Here is a 14,825-nt window from a genome sequence, read left to right on the forward strand (position 1 = left end):
AGGACTGTCTATATTCATTATGGAAGCCTATATCCTGCACTTGAAAGTAACTAACTCATGTTCTTTTCGTAACAGTTGTAATCCCTAGAGTAGAAGAAAGGAGCAGAGGTGATTCCTGATGGTTACTCTTGGAATACTAGACTCAGAAAGGACAGTCCTGACAAAGAAACACTGAGACCTCCAGCCCACAGAAGCTGGCACATTCCAGTTTGATTCAAATTGCCACAAACCACAGTTATCAACAGGCATATGAACCTGGGTGACCTGGCAGACCTGAGTCATTTTAGGGCTGGGGTTTATGACGAACAGGTCTAAAATGGTCTTCTACTTACCACCAAGTGAGTAAGTCATACCTTACAAGATTTAAAACTCCCTTAAAGAACTTCAAGTCTGTAGGAATAATTTTCAGCCTGATACCTTCAGGTCTTGCTTTGGGATGAGTAATGATAGCATCCAACATTGGAGAGGATCTATTAAATCCTCTCAGATGAGCTCATCTGCTAAATCAGAAAATCAAGCCATCTTTTGGTGTTTTACCACACTTGCAGGCAGACAAACATCCTCAGGACTAGAAAATGTAAGGTCTGATACTGGTATTTACTTTCATGTACTACAAACCGCTGGTGTTCCTGGTGTACAGAAACAAGGAGCTGTGAATCTTTGAGGGACATCACACAACAACTTCATGTAAGGAGAAATAAAATACAGGACCCAAGGCCTCTATAGGCCCACTGGACTTTCAGCTGCATTGGCACTGATTGAAACTAGGCTTGGAGAAGCGTACAAGGTACAGGCTCACAAAACCTCCAGTAAAGAAGATCCACCCTACAGCAGAGCTGCAATAGAATCAGAAAGTAAGGCCTTTCTTGCCAGACTGCTGAGAGTGCCAGTTCATGTAACTGACAGATATTCCAGGAGCTGTCAGGAATGACGTTCAAAACTCCCTGTGGGGAACTGAGGAAGGTGAGGGTTATTACTCTGAATAGCACTACCAAGTGCTACCAGGAAAGTCAAAACATTCACTAAGGTTTCTGCTATGAAGTCAAGGAAGAACCTAGTGAAGTGCTTCACACAGTAGGTACTATCACCAAGGACATCATCAGATCACAAGGTTCCTGCAGAACAGCCTAACACAGGTCTGAACTTCAGTGTCACAAGAATATTTCTAATAAAGATGGCTCAAGCATCTCTCTCTTAATATTGACAGATCAGGGCAAAAAAGCCATCTGCAAAGAGAAAGTATAAAGAAGGAATACAAGCTCTAGAACACATTATCCACCCCTCTGTATTAGAAGCATTGATCCCTTGAGGAAAGTTTTAGTCACTGGCACAGTACCACTAACTAACCTCTTAAAATATCTGATGTCTTTGCAAGAGAAAAGCAAAACTTTTCAAAGAAGATATTCAGAATGACAGTCCAGACTCCTTTTGCTTTTAAACTGCTTTACCATTTTTCTATGTACCCTCTCCCAGCTTACTTTTACGTAGAAGATGATATTGGTGTGATATGGATCCGACTCTCTAGCTAACTATCAAAAGAACTGAGAAGTCCATGTTTTAATGTCTTACTGTTCCATAATATTAGTTTCTACGTAAACATTTTTATGCAGCTCATGTAAAGAACCTTGTCAGTCACTCACTGTTCTGCCTCCAATAATAACTACCACTTACAAAATTTTAAGAAAAGCTGCTCAAGTAATTCACAACAGCAAAAAAATGTCTAAGTGTCAACTTTCACTATTCTGGAGTCTATGCATTGCATACAGGAGTCTTAAAATCGTCATTACAGAGACCAATTTAAAACAAAATTCCCAATTTCTCTTCAGCCCACTGCTCTGAACATTTCTCCCCAACGTACTGCAGATGCTTTAAACTACTCATCAGAGGTAAACCATGCCTGTAAATGTTACTGAGGGCACAAGAGGCTATTCTGCTCTGGTGAGAGCCCACTTGGAGTACTGTGTCCAGCTCTGGAGCCCTCAGTACATGAAAGATACGGACCTGCTGGAAACGGTCCAGAGGAAGGCACAAAAAAATGCTCAGAGGGGTGGAGCACCTCTCCTGTAAGGAAGGCTGATGGAGCTGGGGTTTTTCAGCCTGGAGAAGAGAAGACTCCAGGGAGACCTCATTGTGGCATTTCAGTTCTTAAAAGCGGCCTGTAAGAAAGATGGGGAGAGACTTTTGCAGCAGAGCCTGCTGCAATAGCACGAGAGGTGATGGTTTTAAACTAAAAGATGTGAGATTCAGGCTGGATGTGAGAAGAAAATTCTTTACAGTGAGGGTAGTAAAGTGGCACAGGTTGCTAGAGTGGTGCTGGATGCCCCATCCCTGGAGACATTCAAGGCATGAAAACAGAATGTTATTCTTCCACATGAAAAATAAATCATACCTCATTTTCCACATGAAGATCAACTTCACCAACACACTGCATAGCACTAAAGAAGTTACTGAACTTCTCATTAATCTGCTCAATCAGCTTTTTCAGAGGATTTAGCCACCTTTCTTTGACCTAGAAGCACACATATCCACGTAAAACAATTTTTAATAACTGAATTTTCATATAGAGATTTTTATATAGCATTTAAGCAAATAAATAAAAATAATCCTAATTACAGAAGCTAACATCTCAGTTTACACTCAAGACTACTTGGAATGTTACCCTTTATTTCTGTACATACATTCTATTCAAACATACTGACACGTAAGTGGCAATTTCAGCCATTACCTGTGAAATGTTTTGCCTATAGTTATCCAATTCTTTTTTCTTTTCCTCTAGATACACTGTCAGTTCCTCTATTTCTTGTGTCTGCTTAACATATTCTTCAACAACCTGCCAAAATAAAAAAACCCCAAGCAGTCAACAAAATGTTTTCCAGTTCTAACCTTAACTATAAAAATATCACACTACAGTGATTCAATTCAGCACCATTACAGATTATTGGACCGCACACTGAACAAGATGCATTTCTAGCTTTAAAGCAAAGAAACTGTAAAGCATTGCTTCTTTCAGGTTACTGCAACTTTTTTTTGTTAAAAGGCACAGAACACACTGTTCTTTTGGAAGAACCTACTTAAAATTCTAATAGATGCAGAATCTGGCATTTACAGCACATTGTTCCTGCTGTCTAGCTTATTATACCAAGAGATCTAACACAAGAGTGGGAAGCAAGTACAATATAGGCGGAGTGGGAGGAAGGGAGAGCACGGAGAAAGCAGTGAACATACCGAAGCATTCAGGCCTGTGAAACAGGAGGCCCTAGTTTTCTCTTCGTTCAGGAAAGCATCAATTTCCTCCAATGTGGCCGGAAGTGCCTGAAAAGCCTACAAGAGAGAGAATGTATGTGTTACACAGCAATGCTAATGAAGAACTCAATTTTGCTAAAAAGAAACTGAATAAGCCATAAAATATTCTATTAGTTTTAATTAGGATGTCACATATTCAAAATTTAACATAGCAAGATTCTCCCACAAACTGTTCTGGACAGAGAAAGGCGGCTTGAAGTGCTACTACGTAACAGATACACAACTAATTGCTCCTTAGTTGCCCACTCTGTGCAGGTACAGATGCTCACAGATTTGGTATAAGCCAGTGCCTACGCTAGTTAAGCCATACAACTACGTCTAGGGGCTCGGAAGACCTCCAGGTAAAAAGGTGGGCCCAGACTTCAGTTCTTTTTTGTTGCTCCGTTAGAGCAAAAAGGTAGAAAAATATGACCTCTAATTATTTGTGTGAACACAAGACTATGGATTTTAACTGAAATTTCAGATCAAATTTTCTCTCCCCTGTGCACAGAACAAAGTGATAGTCAGAAGATATCCCTAGACATCTATTTAAAGCACTATTTAAAGGTGCTTTAAAAGGTTAAGTGACAATATATGAAGCAAAACTAACGGAAGTACTCATGATCCTTTACTGGTAGCCTTCTAATATAAAGACACAATATTCTTGGCTGGAGAAGTCAGACTGGTGTACAATGTCCAAAACCTAAGAGGTAAGTGGAGATTTTGTTTTGTACATACAGTTTGAAATTCTTTTGGAAGATGTTCATCCAGACCCAGTCTGCAGACCTGCTGAGCTTTTTTCAGCAATTCCTTGCAGTTCTCTACAAGAACTCGCTTCCTATCATCCAGTTCACGGAATCGTTGCTGTCAGAAAAGACATTGAAGATATGAAACCACATTTTTCTACTTTATTATAAATTTCTAGAGGTGACGCTAGCACACTGGCAACAAACATCTAAATCAGAGAACGCAGGTGAAATCAGACTGCTTAAAGATAGAAAAATCTTTGTTTCAACATACAGAACTCATTCTGCCTCTCTGCTTGAAGTCAACAGATGCCAAGGTAGACTGATCAAAAGCATTCTTGTAATACAGCCAAATTTATTTTCCCTCAATTAGACAACTGCGCTTGTAGATCCAATATATGTCTCAAAATAGGCTATTTTAAAGGAAATTCCCTATACACCAAAACACAACTACTATGAGCCTTATTTTTTTATTAGCTCTCATTCAACTGTATTTATCTGCTTGGGAAAACACAATGGATATGATTCAATGTGAATGATACATTTTAGCTGAAATTTTACAGAGTAAACACCATAATTACACAATCAGAAGTACTTCCTTTGCTGTTTCATATTCCACCTCTATAATACAGCCAGCAAAATACAAAATGGAAACACACGTAGTTTTCAAACTAGTGCTGAAAAGTAAGTAAAATACAGTAGTTTCTGGTTTTCAACAGCAGTCTCAAGGCTAAACTGTTTGGAACTTTCTATAGGTAAGTGGCCAGCCCTGCTCAATGACTTTAATAATACAGTGTTACCACAGCAATAGTTAAAATACAACACACAAAATACAATACCTTCATGAAACACTGAGCTAAAGGTTATCTCAAACAGTAATCAGGCAAAAACCTTGGACGAAAGTATCTTTTCCCCTCTGCCTCAGAAATCTCAATCACTTATCTCTATACACCTCATCCCTACTGCAGGTCTGCTGCTTCCAAACGCCAAGCTGACAGTGGTGGGGAGCAATGGCTTGCTGCTGTCTCCCAACTCAGGTGAGCACCTAACTGCAGACAGCTGGGAGCTCCAGCCACTTAGAAGTAAAAAGGTGTATATACCAATTCATACTAAGATACCAGAACTTTTAACGCAAGTTATTTTACTACACATTTACTCAGTGATTACACATGCAATCCATCTTTGTAATAGTTACATCACAGGAATACAGAGTTTTCAGAGGTACAAAATTCTAACTCATAAGCCATATGCACAATACTTTGCTTGGGAACTTTCTTCTGACAGGTTGGAAAGTTTAGTTATGTTGCTACACTTGGGAGAGCTTTATCTTCCCAATTTTTTTGTTGTGAACTTCAGTTAAATATGGGAGCCCTCCAGTGGCAAAAAAAACCCAACAAACCTGAAGCATTCATTTGGAGAGCATAGTTAGCTAAAGGCTTATTCCACATTTTTAAAATACAGGACACAGACACTGATAGCAGATCACAGTACTTTCTGACAATTTAATCTTTATTTACTAAATACAACAGATGCAGTAGTAACAGATACTATCATGAGTGGTCATCCACAAAGTTCTTTCATTCACTCAAAAATTAGGGCTGCTGATCTCTCCAGCATGTACGAACTCAAAAACCCTGTTTTTCCTTTCCTCCACCAAACACTAGGAAACAGATTTTGCATTAGAGGTAAGCATTTCACAATCTTCACAAATTACAACACTGTGAAGATATTTTTCTATACTGTGTTGATGTTTTCAGAAGTGAAAAAAAGAATAAAGAATTAAAATAAAAGCTTTTTCCAGATTTTACACCCCCTCCCTAGGTCTACACTACAGAAGGAGGAAAATATCACAAGGCAGGGCGAAAAGGACTGATATTAGATTTATACACCTAAAAGAGCAGCAAGTGGAAGATGCCGCTCCTTTTGGTTACAGGCAAGATCTCACATCATTCTGAATTAACACAAATAAAACTGTACAACACAACACTTACGTTCCATTACATACTTGCATATGCCCTATAATGCATTCAGACACATTTTTAGGGAAATGTTAGAAAGTTCTAAACTAAAACTGAACTGCATTTTGGATCCCAGAAATTTAAAAACCAGCTGGCTTCATCTAAAATGTGTCTGACCTCATGGTAACAAAAGCAAAGGATCAAGTGAAACACATCACACCCATACTTTCTTCATACAAGAAACATCAATTTATTCTTACGTGTTTGACCACTCCAGAGCCAAAGGCAACTTTGAATCATCTGAAGTGGGGAATCTCAGCTCCCAATTGTACATATAGCTCCCACTTGAAACCCTGCAAAGCTACACAGAACAAGATTTCAAGTTTCTCTCTAAACACTGAAAACTTGACATAGATTCAACATTGAATATGCCTGACCAAGCCTAAGGCAAGCAAAATTCTTCAAGATGTAAAAAGGAAAATGTGTGAGAAAAACCTCAGCATTCAACAGGAAGACTGGGAAGCAACAGATACTTGATGTGGTTATGAAGAAAGTACTAGAATAAATGCACTGAAAGTTCAACAAGGCAAATCCCAATTGTCATTCAGCTTTGCCAGCTGATTGTCATGGCCACACACTAAACAAAACATAGATAAATATAAATAAATAAAATACACAAGTTTTGATTTCTTCTCTCTCCTACATATTCAAAAATGCATAGCAATGTTAAAGTTTCTGTTGATTTCCTTACAGTGACTCAATAAAACAATCTAGTTAAAAAAATAAATAGAACAAGTTACCATTCTGAACAGAGATGCTACATGAAAAATCATAGTCTAGGCAGAGCTTTACATTTGTTTCAACCAACGCCGTAAGAACACCAACACTACCACCTTGGAAAGAACTTTATCTAGGTACTTCAGGAAAGCTCTGTACTAGTGTGGGGCTGTGATTACAGCTTCCTGAAATGCCCCTACCAAACAGCAGAAACCAATTATACCCTATGCACAAGCAATTGGTATTCTGTTATGCTCACCAATACCACAACCAGTTTTGTGCAAAATAAGGTGGTTAAAGAAAATACAGTTACCAGTAGCCAATGTTTTCTCATAAATCTGTGTTTAAGCACATCCTGGTGACAGCATTTAATTATCTGAAGTTTGGAAGTTTATCCATACAGAACCAGAATCTGTATTTTCTTAAAACTTGGCTTAAGGAGCAAATGATGCAATATACATACTGAGTATTAATGCCAATTATTTAAACAAATTCTTATCAAATGAACCTGAAAATTAACAAGCTATCAAAGCAAGACAATTAGCAAGACTCTTTCAAACAACCATCATAAACATGCATGCAAACCGTGCCAATTATCTAATGAGCAGATGGGGATAACAATCCTCCCTAATATTCAGTATGGGTCACAAACACAGATTTGCTTCTTAGGCTCACTAAATAAATTAAAACCAAGTTGTTAAAATAACACCAAGGTTCCCACTTGAACTGCAATGATATAATACAAACCCCAGAAATCTGTTGCTGCTAACTTGACTTGTTTAAAACCATGTACTTTTTTCGGCCTTAACATAAATGGTTAAAAACCCCCACCATAAAGCAACAAACGCGATGCTCTCTTCACAGTATCCCAGTGCCAACACCTCACAAAAGGAACATATGCCATGTCTTAGATGTACCAAGTGGGGTTTGTGCTTGCCTCAGATCTTAATCAGTATTTACTTAAGTACTTTAAAGACTCAAGGCTGCTTGGGAGAGGAAGACCATGAATGAGTGCTAAGTATTAACAAAGCTTCATGGCTTCTTTGGCCAATACCCACCACCCCAATTTTCAATGAAGGCATCACAACCAGCATATGACCTACAAATGTCTGATGATTAAATACAGAATTAACAGTCCCATAACTGTAATGTTTAGGTTCCAATTTACTATACAGCTTTTGTACAACATGCTTATTTCTGTTTGGCTTCCTCTTTTTGCAGGTTTATTTATTTTATAAAACCTTGTAGCAAGCAGCTGTTTTCAAGACTTCCTTGAGGTGCTGCAAGGGCATCCTCACAGCAGCTTTCTACTGCTGTAGAAAAAAAAAAAAAAAAATCAGCCAAAGCCACTTAGAAGTTGGAGAAAAGGCCCAATTTAAACACACAATTTCAATAACAATGAATTTGAGATGAAGCTAAGAAATACTGAGTTTTCCCCATCAAAGTGCATCTCCTAAGGCAGAAAATAAGAAATAAATGACAGAGTGTACAACACACATCATTCACAGGACAATACAGGAAAGAGAAATTCCAAAAAAAAGGGCTAAAGACTTAATTCAAAGACTCAAAATGCAGTATATGGAGAAGCATAACTTCGGACTTCCACGCAAGTGAAAACTTAAGATGCAGCTGAATACTCAGATAAGGAAAAAACTTACCATCCTGTACTTTGAGTTTTTTCCTCCAGTAGACTGAAAGATTATACTACTACACAAATACAAAAATTGACCTCTGTGCATCAATCCAGGAGATATCACAGCATCCTATGCTCTTCAAAAACAGCATGCCTGTGGAACTAATTTCTCATACTTGTCTTTCTCCCTGAACACAACATAGCTTCCTAATACGATCAATAAAATGACCATTTATTCTCCTCTCTTTCTTTCCCTCCAAAGAAGGCATTTAATTACAGTATGATAAAATGAGCTACGAAAGAAAGGTAAAACACATCTGCCTTACTCTGATATGGTACTTTCTGGCTCATCTTGAGCTTGCATCTCCTGTGTGCATTGGGGTTAGTTGCCTATGATAAACTTGAAGAAAAATAATACTTCCAAATGACAGCTAGTGTTTTTACGCACACCATGCATTATAATAAAAAAATCCAGGACATGATGACTTTCAGAATATTTTCACAGAAGCTTAGCGGGCTTGGTTGAGGAAGACAGAGCTCCTATTCAGTTTTAAATGAAGAGGCTGAAGTCAAACTATAGAAATTAAGGCTAAATATTTGGCAGTACTAACAGACACAGAAGCATCCTTTTTTACACAAGGGCTTCCACAGAAGATGCTTTCATAGTAGATATCCCAGTATTCATAGAAATAGTTACCTCTGCGGCTTTTAGCTGTCCACTTGCTGCTTTATACTCTGTTTCTAGTCTGATCTTCTCAGCAGCCACTGCAGTGCTCTGAAGAATCAAATCTGCCTTGAGGATGTTCAGTGATACACAGCTCTACACAGAAAAACAGTAAATATCTCTTTTTTTCTTTTTCCACAAAAGACTAAAAACTGATATAATTACTATCAAGTTTTAGAACTGATTAATTTTTTAGTCATACCATACAATCTCATACACCGTTCAGCTCTTCAACAAATTCAATGAAAAAAGGAAGGTGACACAAGCTCTTCAAGATGTATAGTCCCCCCACTACTTTTAATATGTAAGCATATAAATCTCACTTGCAACCAAACCATTTTACACCAAAAAGGCACATTCACTTTCCCTATGCCAGATACTCACATATGAAATGCAAGAAAAGACAAAGTCATCTCAATTCTTTCTCACAGACAGAATAAAACAGGTGGATTTTGGTGGTCTTTGTAAGTCACACACAGAATTGGAAAAAGGTCAAAAAATAAATGTATAAGACATGTCTCTCTCAATGATGAGATGACTGACAGTGACTCTCATGTCTTGCCTCTTAACTAGAACAGACAACAGAAGGATGCTCTATTTTGGAAGTTTCTTGACAGATTTTAGGGATCCCCAAAACCTGGTCTAACACCTTCAACATTAAATGGTTGCTTCTTTAAATAAGTCAGCCTCAGGAATTAGCAACATATTCTTGACTGTGTGAAGGGCAGCTTTAAACCTCAAATTATGTGGCACTGAGAACACCAGTTTATAATATGCCAATTATAAAAAACCACAAACAAACAAACACAATCCCCAGCTCCCCCCGAAAAATCTTCTCTCTTAATGAAAAGGAGAACAAGGTTCCTACTGTTGGCCTGTTCCAACTGCAAGGGACCTGTAGGATGAAGTTTTCAGTGTTAGCTCCTGACCACAATAGTGAGCCAAGGTCTGTGATCTTTACTATTTATCTGTTTCCAATCATTGTAAGGGAAGTAAATTGAGTAAAGTCATGACAAAAGGAGATGAAAAATGGAAAAAAGTTATTCAAACACAACAACGCAAAGAGAACTACACGCAAACCCAGTGCCAGAATCTGAAGCAGTGGAACAAGGCTGTTTCTGTCTACTGGTGGTAAAGTACTAAGTATATTAGGTATGTTCCAGGTGCAGTCTGGCACATCTTTGTGTAAATTTTTTATCACTTTAATAGCCTACAGTTAGCATAACTACAAAACCTATTGGAAAAGCACAAAGACACACAAACTCTGAAGCCTTCATAAAGTTTGGTTTGGGGATGACCAGAAATGTATGGATTTCAACAATTTTGATAAAACATATAATAAAACATCTTTCTTGTATCAAACCATTTTCTTCTCTTCAGTATGTACTAGCATGTATTTCCTACAGTATGCCAAATATAAAAATTAAGCTGACACATCAGTGAAATAAATCCATTTGATAATCAAGAACTATCTCAAGCAAATACCACCTTGTTCCCCTACACCCCTGGTATACTGAGAAATACCCAGCATGTGTCAAATCTATTTTTCCATACTACGTGAAAAAGAGATGAAGACATTCCTTCAGGTATGTCATACAGCAGTCAGTAAACAACTCCAGGTACACTTTACAAAAGCAACACACTTGGACAGACTATGTGCTGGGAAATGGGCATCAAATTAAAAAAAAAAAAAAAAAAAAAAAAGAAATCAAAAATATGTTCTAGAAATTTCTCTCAAATATAAAGCATTTGCACATGTTTTGAAGAGTGTTACTTTTCAGTACTGTTGTTACCTGTAAAAGTTCTGTATCTAGAGTGTAAGCAACCCTTTCAACATGGCAGGTGTTTTGTCATTTGGCATTTCAAAATTGCTTTGGCTAGCTGACCAAAGGTGATATCTGAAACACTCCAATTGTTGCAGTCTATGCTTATCAACAAACAGAAACAGCCCACCCACCTGGAATATTTATTTCTTTATTTATCATGTAAATACCAACAATGAATGTATTGAAATCGCTCTCACTTCAAAGGTAATACTCAACTCTTGAAGGGTAAGCAAGAACACATTTCAACATTAGTAACACCTGATAAAGTCAAAACATACATGCTCAAAGAGGCTGCAAGAATGGCAGTATTTTTTCTGCGGAGGGCAAACGCACAAACAGATTCCCTTGCAACTAAAAGTAACTGTTTCTTGTTCCTTAGTTAAGAAAAGTTCCTAGTTGAAAAAATTCACTTCCAGGCAGCTCCCATTACTAGGGTTTACAGGCTAAATGAAAGCAACAAGTAAGTTCAGAATGTTTTCTTTTTTTTCGAATTAAAGAAAACCTTATGACATTGTAGCCTGAGATTCAAGTACTTTCCACATCCACATCCCTCTTTCACAATCATGGATCCTTACAGTTTCTGGCCAATTTTTCACATGACTAATGCTACACTTTTATTCAATTAAAAGAAAAAAAACATATTATGGACTAGGGTGAAATGAAAAGTTCACAGAATTATGAACATTCTGAAAACGCACAGGCCAAAACAGGTGAACGGTTCATTCCTAGTTCATGCCTTTATCTACTGAATCAGATCATGGACTGTAAGACTTCAGTCCCTGAGAGTTTAAATCAACACAAGCAAATTATCTACAAATCAAATCAACAACAGATGAACAAGTTCAAGTTCATAAAAGCTTCAAAAGATGTTATCTTGAAGCAAGTTGGATTGTAAACATTTACAGTAATACATAACAAATATTGTGTACCTCCTCCCTGAGTTACAATAATTGGACTTTTCTTAATACTGGAACACATACGAAGTTAAAAATCCATACCTTTATGAGCCGCATTAATTCAGTAACAAGTCTTGCTTTTTGGTTATTTATTTCTTTGACCTTTACATCTGCCTGTTTAGATTGCTCCTCTAAGTTGATAGCATCTTGTTCCAGCTGTCTTAAACTATGGGAGGAATCAATATTTGATTAATCCTAATTAAAACAAACTGTACAAAAATACAAAAAAAAAAATCTTTACCTTGGTGATGAAGCAACAGTCAGAAACAATAGGAATCTGATACCTAAACATTCCAAACACATTAAAGACATTTCCAATCTATGCACTTTAAACCTAAGAAATTCAAAAGACCAAAAAAAAAAAAACCAACTCATAAAGAAACTTTGATTTTCGCTACTAAGGCCAACACTCAGCAACCCTAATCTTTTACTTCTGTAGGTTTCAGATTAAAAATACTTAAAAAAAAAAAAAAAAAAATCTATGTAAGGATAAAGTTTCTCTTCTGCTGCTAGCTCCTTGCAATGATACAACTTAGAAGAGTTCAGGAGATTTGCTTAATTCTTGTTATATACACTACCAAAAAAAAACCCCCGTGTCCTCAGCTTACTGCAAAACCCCACAGTTTAAAATGAGTGAAAATTCTGAAGAACTCCATATGAAATAATAATGCTTAATGAGCTGCACAGCATTTGACGATCTTTAAAAAATGGCCAAACAGATCAAGAGGATGATTCAGAAAACTACAAACTAATGATTCTTTGATCCCCTTGGAAAAGAATTGTAGGAGCATAAGGGAGAAGGTGATCAGGAAGAAACAGCAAGCATATACCAAAGGTAATCATCATATCTAATGAATGCAATTGTAAAACAACCAGATAATGAGAGATCAAGTGGCTGCCATTTACTTAAGCTTTACCAAGGCTTTCTGTCAGGTTATCTGATAAAAGCTCATCTACACACCCAAAAAGGAGAAACAGACAATAGCAGGTGGGGAAGCCCAAATAAAACCCTAGTCTGATTACCCCCAGGCCCATCACAGAAACCATCAGGCCTGTGAAATTCTGCCCCGGGGGTTCAGCTTTGACAGTTGTTTTTCTCCTTCTTAGTAGCTGGTGCAGTGCTGTGTTTGGCTTTAGTCTGAAAACTATGCTGATAACACACTGATAAACAGCTATGTTTTCAGTTGTTGCTAAGCAATATTTACTCCGAGCAAGGACCTTTTCAGTCTCATGCTCTGTCAGCAAGGAGGGGAACAAGAAGCAGAGAGGAAGCAGAGACAGGCCACCTGACCCAAACTAGCCAAAGGGGTATTCCATACCACAGCGCATCATGCCCAGCATATAAACTGGGGGGAGTTACCCAGAAGGCCCAGATTGCTACTCAGGTCAGGCTGGGTATCAGTCGGCAGGTGGTGAGCAATTGTATTGTGCACCACTTGTGTTTGTTTTCTTTTCCTTTTCCCTCTTTAGTTTTATATTCTCTCCCCTTGTTATTTCCTTTATCATTATTATTATTGGTGGCAGTAGTAGTAGTTTTGTACTATACTTTAGTTGTTGGACTGATCTTATCTCAACCCATGGGATTTACATTCTTTCAGTTCTCCCCTTCCATCCGGGAGCAGGGGAGTGGGGGGAACCACTGGCCCATCTCTGTAAGCTCAGAGGAGCACAGGGGCACCTTACCAGGCAGGAACCCAAATTAAGGACTCAAAGGAAGGAATACCCCGTCCTAGGACAGCCTCAGCTCCAGTGTTAAGGTGTGAAACCCAACATGGAAAGTCAACACCACAACATCCTCTGGACTGAGGGTGGTTGTTTCCTGAGGGTACAGAAAACATTATGGAATATAGGAGAAGAGTATGTAAATAGCTGGCTGGTCCAGCCACGTCAATCAGCACATTCTCTTTTTAGTCAATTGCATTTTTCACTCTTGTCCTGGGTAAGTGGTTCTCTATTCAGTGTGCAAGCAATTACAGTCAGATCATAAGTCAGAGTAGAAGGCTTGCTTGTCTGTGATGCCAGCAACTGGAAAGACCAGTGACAGTCGGTGGAGTGGTACCACAGGTCAGAGGCCCATGTGTCCATGGTGTCAGCACCTAGTACCAGTGCAGATGTGCAAGTTAATGTCTGATGCCTAGTGAAAAGTAAGCCAGACTAGCTATTAGGTAAAGTAGCCTGGGAGCCAAAGAGTGAGGCCCCAGAAAGAAATGGCCACTGAAGGGATCAGCAATGTCCAGCCTTGCTGCCAGAAACCATGAGGTCTGTTGTCTCTAGAGACAAGACCTGCTGGCATGTGTCTGTATTTAAAAGTAAGACAACAGGGGTACTGGCTATTGGGGGGCATTACAGGAGCCATGGTTACATCTGCTCATTTGCATGCCTATGTGACCAGGGAGTCGACTACTGGGAAACCAGCGAATCCCAACCAGTTCTGCATGCATTGCACATGGGTGACCGGGGCAGTTGATACAACAGGAACAGGGTTGCAGCCTTGGAGGTTTGCATGTCCAGGTACCAGCAACTGAGGAAACTGAGGTCCAGGGACAGGTACTGTGCAGATTCAGTGTGTCTGGACACAGCTGCTGATGGGATCCGCACTGCCTATATGTATGTGTGGTAGCCTCACTAGGGGAGTCCCGTCCTGTTCAGACAGAATAGGAACATGATGAGTCCAGTGGTGCTGTGCTTTGTCAGATTTCTTTATGAGTCTATCTGTGCTGCGTGGCTGGCCATGTGTAAATATGTACGTAGTTGCTGTTTAGATGTCTTTTGTGTGAATCTGTCTACTGGGAAGCCTCAGTAGTGGTGATACCTGGGAGCATTAAGTGGCCTCAGATCCACTTTCCTCTCAGGCTGCTGGATCCAGTCTCATTCCTCTAACTTTTTCAGTGCTATCTCCCCCACAATATTGTTGTATTCCAGT

General features: G+C 38.7%; 1 protein-coding gene across 1 annotated transcript in view; it reads right to left on the reverse strand.

The window, feature by feature from the left end:
* Nucleotides 1-14,825, reverse strand: part of SMC5 (structural maintenance of chromosomes 5) — a 41,856-nt gene that overhangs the window by 4,605 nt on the left and 22,426 nt on the right. The window contains exons 16-21 of the mRNA XM_080637551.1: nt 11,945-12,068; nt 9,094-9,216; nt 4,021-4,146; nt 3,226-3,321; nt 2,726-2,830; nt 2,390-2,509 (exon numbers count right to left, since the gene is read on the reverse strand). Of these exons, the coding sequence (XP_080493677.1) occupies nt 2,390-2,509; nt 2,726-2,830; nt 3,226-3,321; nt 4,021-4,146; nt 9,094-9,216; nt 11,945-12,068 (694 nt within the window). The remainder of the gene's footprint in view (nt 1-2,389; nt 2,510-2,725; nt 2,831-3,225; nt 3,322-4,020; nt 4,147-9,093; nt 9,217-11,944; nt 12,069-14,825) is intronic.

The sequence above is a fragment of the Psittacula echo genome (assembly GCF_963264785.1).
Source record: "Psittacula echo genome assembly, chromosome: Z".
Classification (NCBI taxonomy): Eukaryota; Metazoa; Chordata; class Aves; order Psittaciformes; family Psittacidae; genus Psittacula; species Psittacula echo.